Raw genomic sequence first — 13,793 nt, 5'->3', positions numbered from 1 at the left:
CAGTCTTATGTCTCATCACTACCTTTCCTAATTTGAGGGATTTTTCTTTCTGAACTACTTTCCAATTTTTCTTATCACCTGCGCGTACCGTTCGTAGTTCGTGATAGATATGGTAGAAGTCTTTGCTGTATCTCAAATTCATTACTTCTGCTTGTGTTTCTTTTGGTTCATAATAAGTCCTGAAATGTTTGTAGTTTTTTTAAATAATTAATTCGAAAAATTGTAACAACCTGTTCAGTCCTTGGCCTGTGAGGTGGACCTTAAGAATACATTCACTTGCTTGTTGTAAGAATCGACTAAAAAGGATAGAAATATGTGGGTTAGTAACCTTTTGAAACTTTATTGCTACCGAAACGTCAACAACGCCTCGGATAGGCACTGACCTTCCGTCTACTACGACCTTTGGCTTTCGAAAACAGGCTATGATTGGCTTCTGAAATGTGCACATGCTCCTCGATAATGGTAGCGAGGGTCTTCAGAATGGCCGCTTTCCCCAGCTCGAGCGAGAATTCCAACGATATAAGCTGTACATTCTGGGCCTAAGCGAGGTAAGTTGTGGCACTCTGGGGAGTATTTCTCTCCCTCTTTCGGCAATTCCTGCCTGGAAAGCCGAGTAGTAGTAGTCGCGAATCTGGTATCGGATTGTTCCTGACGGTTACCGCAAGGCGCCCTATCTTGAACTGAGAGCCGGTTTCTGAGAGACTTCTGATTGCAAGATTCCGGTCCAGGTTAAGGAGCATCACAGTTGTACAGTGCTATGCACATACGGAAACTTCCGATATAGTGGAGAAGTGCATTAATGGGTAGAGCATCGAAAGCGTCAATCAATTTGTCTGTCCAGCTTATATCGTTGGTAACAGGTCCCGCGACAGGCCGACCAAGAAAATCCATACAATGTCATTAGCCTCGGAAAAATTCTAGCGCGTCCACCTCATTCGACGTGGCAGGACGGGCCCCGGTCCTGTCCAGAAATGGCCAAGGGTTCTTGTCGCATAGACGACGTCAGGACGTAAGCAAGTTAATCTGAACAAAAGAAATATGCGTCTGTACGCTAAATGTTGGCACCCTAACTGGAAAGACCGAGGAGCTCGCAAGAGCCCTTTGGAAAAGGCGCATTGATATCTGCGCTCTGCAAGAAATCCGTTGGTCTCGTGGCAAAAGCTTCGACATTGAACGCGAACGCGGTAAAAATGGTTATGGTGTTGGCATTGTCATCTCAGAGGGTTTCCGTGATGCCATTAAAGAAGTCCAATGATTTGATGATCGGCTGATGAAGCTCACCATTATATCAGCTGAGCGGACTATTTACTTCTTCACCGCGTACGCACCACAGACATGTCGACCTCATGCCGAGAATGATGCCTTCTAGCAACTTCTCGATGAAAAGACTTGAAAAGTACCTGGTGACGACTACATTATCATTGCCGGCGACCTTAATGGTCATGTGGGTGAAAAGGCAGACGATAACAGGTGCCGTGGGGAAAGGGGTTCGGAGAGCGCAATGCGGACATCCATGACCTTTTACTTATGAATACATGGTTCATCAAACGGTTGTCTCATCTTCCCACATTTTATAGTGGGATCAGTAAAACGTAAATCGATTATATTCTCATAAAACGCCGCCATTTTACCATCGTCACTGATTACAAAGCCGTTCCCTATGAGACCATCGCACCTCTACATCGGCCTTTGATGCGAATTAGGCCACCGATAGAACAGCGTGAGGAACGCACTGGCGCATTAAATGGTGGAAAGAAGAAATGATCCCACTTACGCGATTACCAACCATTACGAATGTGGAAGAATCGTGGAACCAAATGAAAGACGATTCACAAAGCGGCTTCTGCAACCCTCGGGGTCATCAAGCCAGGTAAGCGGTACTTCAACCGAGATACTTGGCTTTCGAATGACTATGTTGAAATGAAGGTCCGTGAAAAGAAACGCCTCTACCACAAATTTCTCGACGATAAAACACTCGCCAATTGGCAAATTTATAAGAATGCCAACCGGGAAGCAAAGAAAGCATTTGCTGTCACCCGAGCGGAGCATTACAAAAATCTTTACGATAAACTGGATCCTCGGGATGGCGAGAGAGAGCCGTAACGAACGCACACAGGATATCGAGAACGGTACTTTGCTTACCAAAGGAGGGAGAATACTGCGAGCAGATTTCAACTGAAGAATTTGCTCATCATCTACCTTCACAATTATTGCCGACATTTCGAGCAGTTCCACTTGTCACCGCAACTGAAGTCGAGGAGGCAATAAAACGAATGAAATCGGGGAAAGCCACAGGACCTGACGACATCGCATCTGAGTTGTGGCTATTCAGAAAGATAGAACACCATCTGACTGACAAGAAAGTACGACCGTTCCAATATGGGAAAGAATGTTCAAATTACCGTCCGATACGGTTACTTTCCCATACCATGAAGATTTTTGATAACCGTATTCGCGAAATCGTTGAAATAACCGTGAATCAAGCGTATGAAAACCGCTTCGTATCTTTGTTGGTGTTCATCAAAGAAGCGCCTTCTCACCACTCCTCTTTGTTCTTGTTATGGATATCTTCACACGGGACATCCAACGTTCAGCGCCTTATAAACTGCTTCATGCAGATGATGTTTTCTTAGCATCTCATAGCAAAAATGATCTTGAGCAACCTGCTCGCTTCATGCAACACGGTTTCAGACTGAATCTAAATTAGACTGAATTTTTGACGACCGATTCCGATGAAAAAGGCACAATCACTGTCAGCGGCGGTGACCTGCCCAGGACTGAGCGATTTAAATACCTCGGGTCGATGCTATCAGCCAATGGAGAACTGCGTTATGAAATTTCTTCCCGCATTAACGCAACCTGGATGAATTGGTGTTCCACAACTGGTGTTCTTGGTGAACATATCAACAAACGTCACAAATCTGAAATTAATCGCAATGTCATTCTGTCGCCCTCTATGGTTCTAAGCGTTGGCTGACTATAAAAGACAATGAACGGTGTCTTGTGGTAATGGGGACGAAGATGTTACGTTGGACAAGTGGCGTGACACGTTTTGGTCGCATCCGAAATGAGGATATCCGTGATTGTTATGGGGTGGCACCGATCGTCGAAAAATTGCAAGAGAGACATCTTCGATGGTATGGTCACGCAATTCGCGTTAACGAGAATTCACTTGCCAAGATTGGTATGAACATCGAAGTCGCACAAGTTGTCGGTAAAGCACCAAAAGGCCGTCCGAAACAACGGTAGCTTGATACGCTGGATGGGGATTTAAAGGCCTCGAGATTGCATCCAGATCAGGCATTCGATACAGCCAAATGGCGAAATTGATCACGACGAGCCGACCCCGACTGAACCGGACAAAGGCTGAAGAAGAAGATGTGCTTCTCTCTCTGTTGCTATATGGGAGTAGCACATGAAACGGGACCCCCCCTCTCTTACTCAAAAGATGCATCGTATCATCGGAGTACGCTAGTCTGGTACTATCCCAAACGAAGAAGTTCGTTGACGTAGGCACTCGTATGCACTAAGGAAATGCGGCGGTAGGAGTAGGAGTGCAGGCATCTCAGGGATTCGTGGCGGAAGCTGAAGCCCATCTCATATAATTGCGAACGATGGTGCGTATATGTGTTTGACGCGCTATACCCCATCATAAATGGCGTAAATGGCAACCATATATATATTTCACTCCTTGGGCGTCTTCTTATTTTCTTTCCTATTTAATTTTCAATGAAACTGTGTTTCAGTTTTATTATCATCAATGCTGCGAAGGTGATAAGCCTACAGCAGCCGGACAGCACAAAGGTTCGACCCCGGTGATAGTGATAGTATTAGTCCTATAATTTTTTTCTAAATGATGAACATACCCATCTAATCATTGTTTTTTTTTTCTTCATTGGGAAAATTCTAGCGGAAATACAGAAGGCTGGCGTTGTGAGCGGTGTCAGATGGGATTTTGGGGTGACCCAACTGCAGTATGTGAGCCATGTAATTGCAACCTAGTGGGATCCAGTAGCAACGTATGCAATCCGGAAACAGGACAGTGTCCGTGTCGTGAACGATTTACGGGTCAAAAGTGTAACGAATGTGAACGCGGTTTTGCAAAATCCTCCGTCGGAAAATTCGAATGCGTTCCATGTGAGTGCAATGTGAATGGATCAGTGGATTCATGGTGCGACCCGGGAGACGGGCAATGCGTGTGTAAAGTTGGTGTCGTGGGGCTTAAATGTGATGAATGTCAAGAGGAATTTTACGGATTGACAGCGGCTGGATGCGAGGGTAAGTACATATATGCATGCGACTATGTATTTCATAATTTCCTTCAATTTGAAAGTTAGTCTGTGTCGGAGAGTTGGACTGAATCCAAAAAACTGTCACAGAAATTGCCAGCATGAAGTGCACGTCTCCGGCAGGATAGCCGCGGAAGACAGACGACTTGCGTTCATGCCTGGCAATTTGTCATCAAATTGCATACAATATCTAGTTTTTTGCTTATGGTATGGCGTGCCTCTGTCTGAGGAGAAAACGCATCGAACCAAATTACAGTATATGACACAGATATTGGAACCTTGAACTAAAAGGTTTAACAGAAACGTAGGCGATGTATCAATGATCACATGGAACAGCTAAGTCCGACTATCGCTCAAAATAGATTAAATTCGTTTATGGTTGGTTTTGGCGTTTCTATGATACCCAAATAAGTCTCCAACTTGAAATTGTCAATGGGAAAACTATTATTTATTCTCTATGGCCTTCAACATAATAAAAGGCAATCGGCTAGAGAGAAATTATCAAAATGCGTGGAAACTTAGAATAGACTGAAACAGAACCTCACTCACATCACTTAAAAAACCAGAAATTTATTTTTTTGGAGATTATCTGCAGGTAAGATTAGCTCATTAAAAATCAACAATTGGATCAAAAGGCGCCCAATGTGGGGTTCAAACTGCGGAGGTACTACCCTTGCTAATAAACGCGTCCACAAATGTGCTGCGTTTGACCAGGGTACTGTGGTGAAGTGTTGTAGGCAAATACTTCTAAAAGCTGAGAGCTTTGAACTGACAAAAACAGATTATTAATTGATAATTGGGATAATAATAGGATATGTCATTAACCTTAAAGCATGCCTTAGTTTAGCTTAGTTTTAACTTAAGGTTACAATCTATGCTTAATCTAACGCAATTCTAACTAACCTAAATCTTACGGATACAGGACGAAATCAAGAAAAACGCCTTTGTGTTGATGGCTAAGATGGACCAAGTAAAAATTCATGAATAGATGGGAATAGGATGCCTGTAGAGGGGCAGGACTATTGGGCTATGCAGTACACAAGGCCAGCGCGAAGTCTACTCGTATTAGGATGGAATGGTGTCTGGAGGAGTGGTTCACAGGGAAGGATAGCGTTGGAAGCATGAGGACGTCATCGGGGATTTGAAGAGTAACTTGATGAGGGTGTTCACGAGAAATCCAAGTCGATGCGGATGGTCCTGACATCATCATATAGATCTTGGCTGGAATGTATGTATGGGTAGACGGAAAAACGGACGGATGAGAAGTTGCATTAGGTAACAAAGAGTTTAGGAGGAGTTTGAAGGCATGTAGACATTTGTTGAGAGATTGGGTAGGTTTCGGGTCAGGGCGTACTGTATGGTTCTAAAGACGTAAGGGTGTTGGTTCTAAACTGGAAGGGTGAAATAATGCTGTTACTGGAGATGTCGTGGATGATTTGTTCGAAAATTTTCGGACGTAGTGTTGAGGGGGCAAATTAGGCGGTAGTTGCTCGGGGATATTGCTTTGGTTGTTGCTTCTTTAGGATGGCAACGGCTAGGCGGAGACATGCGTGCGGTAGTTAACTGCACGTATGCGGGTTGGAGGATATGCCTGCCTCTTTTGCGATGAAGTATACAAGGTTTCGATTTGGGATCTGATTAGCTGCATGAGGAAATACGTTCGAGATTTATTGTAGTTAAACTACGGGAAGTATCTGTGGCAGTGGAGTTGGCGGCAAGATTGGCTTTCCCTTTGATAAAGTTAAGGACGTAGGGTGGGTGAGTGGTTATTCCCTGGTAATTTAGAAATCTTATAGGAATAGATTACCGGCATACTTCTTGAATATCTTCTGCGTATCATCGATACTAATTTGCGTACCGTGGCGCACTAATTGAGCACCGTGAGAACTACATTCCCTACTAACATTTTAGAAATCAGCCGAAACACGTCAAACTTAAAATAAAGGGCCCAATTCCAATTGATTTTCATGAAAATTTGCATAATCGCATTATTAATTTTGTCCTTATGGTGTGGTAAATCTTACAGCTGACTTTTTTATAGATACGTTTTCTTAGCGTTTTTATGGACCTCTTGTATTCAATCATAATTTCACACCATACTCGGACAGAATATTGCGCCTGAATCCAAAGAAAACAAAGCTCTTAATGACCAACCCCGATGAAACTGACAGGAACAGTGTCAATAGTAGCGACCTACAGTTAATGAATTTAGGTGCCTTGGATCGGGACTCGCAGTCAAAATTTAAATGTACCATGAGATTAATGAAACTACTGTTACAGGCTTGATTTGCACCGTTTTGAATTGAATCCTCTTCCTTTTATTTAGCCCTTGTCCCGTTCACAAGCGGGGTTGGCTCATCGTGATCGGTTGCGCCATTTTATTTTATCAAAGGCCTGATCTTGATGTAGTCGCGAGGCCTTCAAATCACCGTCCAGCGTATCCAGCCACCATCGACTTCGGTATTCAGATCAATCTTGGCAAGTGAATTCTTGTTATCGCGAATTACACGACCATATCATCGAAAACCCTTCTCTCGTAATTTTTCCACGATCGGCGCAACGCCATATAGATCAAGGCGTGTCACGCCACTAGTCCAACGCAACATCTACTTATCGATTACCACAAGACGCCGTTCATTCTCTTTTATAGTCGGCCAACAGTCAGAACCATAGAGAGCGACAGGACGGATGACATCGCGCTAAATTTTAGATTTGAGACGTTTGTTGAAACGTCGATCACAGGGAACGCTAATTGTGGAACATCACTTGATCCAGGGTACGATAATACGTGAAGCAATATCATAATTGAATGATTCTCCAAATGATCCCAAATGCGATATCGACTCAAACGCTGTGCCCCCACGGCTTTCCGAGAAAATTGCAGTCCTCTTTCAGTGTTCTGCGCCACTTAGCTTCAGGACGACTCACTCGCCACCCATCCTGACTCATCCGGTAGTGGATTCCAATGCATTTGGTTTTTCACCCTTTCTTAATGTGTATCCTATCCACTGTCCTTTGACGAACATGTGTACAGGGATCATGAGGCACTTCCAGATCTTGAGCAAAGGAATGAAGGTAGATTCAGCGCTGTTAAGGTTTCGATCGACAACATGTTGGGTGCCGCCGTCGGTCGAAACAACGCACCCTGAAAATACGAACAGGGAGATCACGATAACCCATTCGATTTAGACCTGGGTTTTGTTGGTATTGAACATCATCCCGAAACTATTTGCGTGAGTGGAAGTAACAATTTAACGGTGATCGCATGGGCTGCATAAAACAGTTTTGTAGAGAAACAATCAAGCCCGGCGGCTTTACTCCGATTCAGTGTTTATAGTAAAGGTAATTTCACTACTGACTGCAAAAGCACTCTGCATGTTAAGAAGATTCGCCATATCATCTAGAAAATGTGAAATTTCACTGGATTTATTGGATTCACAATCGTGATGAAGTAGTCCTTCTATCTCTCCAATCGCTCATCATCGTCGATGAGAAACCTACCGTTAACGTCCAAAATTTTGTCAAATCAAGAATGGCCATGACGCTAAGGAAAGAAAACGATTGAGGGAACTTTTCTGGGCGAGCTGGAATAGTTCCGGGTTCTTATGAGGAAATGTCAACCAAAGCCCTGACAGGATTGTTTGATTAAACGACGACTTGGAGACGGTGGGAATATTTGCGGACATTGCAGATTCTGTGGAGAGAACGATGAAGCCTCCATGCATATTCTGGGACAATGTCTGACACTTGTGCAAAGTAGGACATTACACCTGTGAGAATGCCCACTAAACGCAAGCTAGCAGAGTAGGACACATTCTAAAGTATCTGTCGATTATAGGACTGATTGATATGCCATCGTTGATACGTACACTGATAACCATAAGAAGAAGAGAGTCCGATCCGACATCAAGTGGATGCGGACTTAGGACCCCGAAATTCTTTAAGAAAAATAAGGAGAATAGTTATTTATGGCGCAGTACAATTTCCGTTGATACCAGGTAGCTATTTCTAAATGACTTTTGATTATTTTCGCTAGTATGGTACCCGTAATATCCACCTGTCAAATTCGTTAAGTGTAATTCTGATGTCCCAAATAATATGGCGTCCCGGTATAGCTGATTTTTTTGGTTATTTTTCATTGACCATATGATATCTTGGAAAGCTTTGGTATGCCCTCAAAACTATAAGTTGATTGAACGCAAGCCTATTAGTAAATGATAAATCTCCAATAGAACTACATTTTCAAAGCGCATGAACGTGTGCACCTGCCTTCGATTAAATATGAATAACACTTTGGGCAATTTTTCGAGCAGCATACTGTATCCAATTCATCATGAGCGAAGCAACTTCTGGCTGCAACTGACAGTGAAAATAAAAGTTCATCAAAAGCCGGTTCACTCGACTTTAAAACCAGATGACCAAAGACGACAAATCTGTGATGAGGAACAGGCAGTCTAGAGCAGAAAAGCATTCCAGACAACTTCGGATGATTTCCGATGTTGGGGAATAACAAATCTTTGGAGGACACATTCGACTCAAGACACGCCAAGATAGATTTCGTGGGTCTTGTTTTTTCAGTAGACACAGCCAACTTTTAGATATCTTTGGAGTATTGCGAACGTGAGCGTAAGATGGGCTGCGGGGCAGATACTATGCTTAATTACAAACAAGATACATTGAGTACTCTACTTGCTTTCTTTGATTTGTTGATGTTATGACGAGGGAGCTAAGTGGACACCGTAAGTCTCCGAACTGTCTCTGAGACAGTGACCAGCAACATCGAACCCATAGGGGCTCCGAATCGTGACTTCAATTCATATCTTGTTGTGTAGTTGTTTGGAGGTTGTAGCTGGGTGAAATTGTGCCAAAGGCTATTCAAAAGCCGCTTTTCGTGAAGCCTACAACATTCCCGAGTTTGGGTTCCTTGAGTTGTCCACTGTTTGCTTATGGGTCGGTTTACCGCGTTGTTTGAGGCATTTATGATCAGATTGTGAGAAAGGGGTCTGAAAATGCATTTTCAATATTTATTGGAAAGCTCGTGAAGTAATATTTCGTCAAAATTAAAGTATCTCTCAACAATCTGGTTCTTAAAACTATTATTTTGTACGGAATTTCACTTGGGAATATACGAAACATGATGAGAAATTGGCCCACGTATTAGTGTCATGATAATCTTCCTAGAGTTCATTAAGATGGAAGAAGTATCTTTTTTTGTAACTCAGCACGAATTATACCCTAAAGCCGATTTCATATTCTTCTCGGAAATAGATTGTCCTCATCTTTGTTTTGCATACCGTGTGAATCTCGTGATATTTCTTTCCCGTTGCGCCTTACGAAATTTCTATGTTGGTACACCGTATTTTGATTACTCTAACAAATTATTCCGAAATCGTAAGATACGTACTTGAGCCGGTAGTGACTTGGACCAGTTGTGGCTCGTACTTCGTTAGTTTTAATATTTTCTCCGCAAATTTTATAGCCTTGTTTTCTGGTAACTGACACGAATACAAAGTATATGCTTTCGTTATTTAATCCTTGCTCGTTTCAATGACCAGAATATGTGGGAAGTTGGATTGAAAGATTTAAAGATGTTTGTTAATTAGCCATGAAATATTAGATTTACCTTACATAGTATAGGTAGTAAAAGAAAATTGGCTAACGACTAGCATTGTAGGTGATTTGCGGTTCGATAAAATTCATGTTTGCAATTTAAGTTTGTATCATGTCCACCATGAACTCGGCCTGGCTGGTTGAAATTGAATTATTTTTTAATTAATAGTGCGAGACTTCCAGGAATTTAATATATTTCTGTGAAGTTTCAGACTGAATGTGGACTGAAAACATTTTACAAACACTTAATTACATTTTTGCAGGTGTCTATATTAATTGTAGGTTGGTTCAACCTTATTAATTAATAGAAAAAAATTATTAGTGAAAATGTTGTCTGTCGTTAGCTGCACGTACACCTTTAAACCAATCTCGCCTGAAAATATTGTTTTGCCTGATTTAAAGCAGACGAAATGGTCTCTGGAGTAATAGACCCAGAGCTTTCAGAATTCTTGCCCCGGATTTAAATCCCGGTTCTAGCCATCAACGTTCGTGTTTGCTCTTTTCGTCACTACTTTAAAATTATAACCTGCAGAGCGTAAAGTGGAATGATAATTAAACTGGAGTATAATCTCATTGAAAAAATGGAATATGAAAGAATAATAAGTCGGAAGAGTATGCGGATTCTAAATACCTTCGGAACTTTCAGTTTCGATTAAGGCCCTTCCCTGGGTGACCGAAAATTTAGCAAATAAAAACGGACGACGATGGACGAAGAAGAGATGCTGATACCAGGCGCATCATCAGAAAATGAGCTGCTGGAATCCAGCCTGGAGACAGTAGCCTTCGAGGACAGTACAGTCTGTAGCAGCCGTAACACCATTACGCTGGAACCAACTGCAAGGAGTTCCGTGAGCGATCCACCAGATGGATTAGCGGTTTCCAGCCTGAAGATCATAGGCGGCCAGTTCCCGCTATAGCATTTTTACCGCGAAACCGTCTCCCAGGGAATAAGGATCGACAAAAATGCCTCAAATGATCTTTACAATCACCTGAAGAACGTTGTGTTACGTCACAAACATACTTGGCATCAGCCGCAAAAAGAGTCGGAACGGCTGGTTCGACGACGAATGTAAGCTAGCAACGGAAAGGAGGCATGCCGCATGCCGCTGCATTCTCAACGAACGCGGGCACGTGCAGAGGCTTATCATGAACTCCGCCGAGCGGAGAAGCGGCCTCACAGACGAAAAAAGGAAGCCTGGCAGAACCAATATGTCTATGAACTCGAAAAATACAGCGAGCAACTGCATCAGCACGCGAGTTTTCCCAACAAGTCAGTAGGAGGCTTACACACCTCGATGCTCATCCTGCCGAGATAAAGAGGGAAATCTGATTTCCTGACGGCATTATCTGTCTGCCTGACGGCATTATCTGTCTCATTCATAAAAAAGGAGATATCACACAGTGCAGCAATTATAGAGGTATCACGTTGCTGAGTACCATCTATAAGATATTCTCCGCTATCTTGCTAGACCGAACAGCCCCATACGACCAGAACGTCACTGGCCTATACAAAATAGGCTTCACTCCAGACAAATCAGCAACAGATCAGATTTTCTCTCTGCGGCAAGCAATGGAAAAACTTTTGGAATATGGAAATCAGTTACACCATCTCTCCATCGAATTTAAAGTCGCCTATGATAGCATAGCCAGGGTAAAACTGTACACGGCCACGAGAGAATTCGGTATCCGGACGAAATTGATAAGACTGACTAGGCTGACCCTGGTCAATGTGTGAGGCCAGATAAAAGCAGCAAGGTCACTCTCAAGACCATTCGACATCAAGAACGGTCTACGAAAAGGTGTTGCCCTATCATGCATCCTCTTTAACCTGGCCCTCGAGAAAGTGATCCGTGATGTTGAGGTAAATGCAAGAGGTACGATCCTCTTTAAGTCCGCCTATGCTGACGATATCGACATCATGGGAAGAACGACCCGAGACGTACAAACTGCCTTCATCCAGATTGAGCAGGCGGCGCGAGATCTTGGGCTGCACATCATTGAAGGCAAGACAAAATATATTCAATAAATTCACCACAAATGAACCAACTAATAACATCAAACCGCACTGGTCAAACGGTAAGAATAAAGATAGGAAACTACGACTTTGAGACCGTTGATAATTTCTTCTACCTAAGGTCGAAAATCACAACCGATAACAGCTACGATGATGAAATCCGTGCACGGTTGTTGTCAGCCAACAGAGTCTATTTCAGCTTACAAAAACTGTTCCGCCCGGAACGCCTCACCATAGGGTCGAAGCTCTTACTGTACAAGACAATGATCTTGCCAGTCCTCATGTATTCCTCGGAGTCTTGGGTTCTTAGCAAGGAGAATTGCGAACTCTTGGCCGCGTTCGAGAGAAGAATCCTCGGAAGATTTTTTGACCCCCTACATGAGGATGGACAATTCCGTAACCTACATAACGACGAAATCTATGAGCGATACCATAACCGTCAGGTTGTGGATAAAATTGGGCTCAATAGGTTACGGTGAGCGTGTCACTTAATCCGTATGGATGAGGATGATCCAGCCCGGAAAGTCTATAAGGGCAATATCTACGGTAGAAAAAGAAGACGAGGCACACCCTGCCTAAGATGGAGCGATGGCGTAGGTCAGGACGCCAGACAGCTTTTAGGGATATCGAATTGGTGGACCTCGGCGCAAAACCGGGATGTTTGGAGTTTCTTATTAAGGCAAGCCTAGACCGGGGACCGGTTGTTGCACCGTTGATGATAAAATAAATCAAGGAGATACTTCCGTGAGACAGTCTAAACTGAAACAGAGCCGGCGAAGACTCTGCTGCTGAGCGATCGGTCGGTAAATTGTTTACATTAGTTTCCCCACCGAAAATGTAGCGCCTACGGCGCCCATTTGGACTCGGTCCAACCCCCATGCCACTTCGCTGTGTCCGCTGACCTCGTCATTGCTTACTGTTGTTGGTTTTATTATAGTCCCTATATGTGTTCTCACGAGTAAAGTAATAACCGTTGGTGCAACAATCCAATTGGATCAGGGTCTTGAAGTGTGTTAGAGCACTTCATTTAAGATCGTAGCGGCACACTACAGTATATTGTAGGAGGCAATGTGGTCAGCATAGCACTCGCCCGAGATTATTAACCTGAGTTGACTCAGCTACTCATTCATAACTGAGTCGACTGATATCCGAAGTCAAATCACGATACAAATCCCACTGCCACCAGTGAGATTTGAGCCGCGACCTTCCGTACGACAGCTTTGTGCTCTAACCACTCAGCTATCCGGATACATGAGTATGGTAGTATTTTATCGTTCAAGTAGCCACCTACCCCTGTACGCGCACGACGAAATTTACACTGGGTTCCTCAGCACCACAGAACTGCGCTTATGACACCCTTCACCCCCGGTATCATTCAATCTTCAACATGGCTCGCATTACACTTTGGGTCGGGGTTTGATTACAGTACGGTTTTGAGGTGATTTTCTAACAAAGATCCCTCACTGAGCCCCCTACCGCAGGGTTAAGCTGTCATACTGAAGGTCTGTATACACGTGATAGTATTCCTGCTTACCATAAACTACTGGACTGTTGTGCACGTGCAGGTAGCAATAAATTACATTAACAATTATTGAAAAAAATGAGTTAACTGAATTCTACGAGCTTTACGAGCCAAAGAAAGAGTAGATTGGTTGCCGTCCGATTACCGGGATCAATCCTTAACTGGTGTCCACAAAAAAATAGTTATCGTTCCGATGCTTGTAGTTCTTCTAAATAAAAATAAGACCAGGTAGCTTTCTCCTACTACAATATATTTTAATAGTTAGTAAACACGTATTTCGAGAGCTACTTACTCTCTTCCTCAGTACTTAAGCTACTACTACTAACTATTAAAATATATTGTAGTAGGAGAAAGCTAC

General features: G+C 43.2%; 1 protein-coding gene across 2 annotated transcripts in view; it reads left to right on the top strand.

Moving 5' to 3' along the window:
• LOC119653202 (laminin subunit alpha-1) overlaps positions 1–13,793 on the top strand; it is a 375,238-nt gene that overhangs the window by 116,553 nt on the left and 244,892 nt on the right. For both annotated transcript variants that reach the window (XM_038057770.1, XM_038057772.1), the window contains exon 8: positions 3,911–4,278. In XM_038057770.1, coding sequence (XP_037913698.1) covers positions 3,911–4,278 — 368 coding nt within the window. The remainder of the gene's footprint in view (positions 1–3,910; positions 4,279–13,793) is intronic.

Source organism: Hermetia illucens, chromosome 3 (genome assembly GCF_905115235.1).
Source record: "Hermetia illucens chromosome 3, iHerIll2.2.curated.20191125, whole genome shotgun sequence".
NCBI classification, from domain to species: Eukaryota; Metazoa; Arthropoda; class Insecta; order Diptera; family Stratiomyidae; genus Hermetia; species Hermetia illucens.
This window is presented reverse-complemented; position numbering and strand designations above follow the sequence as displayed.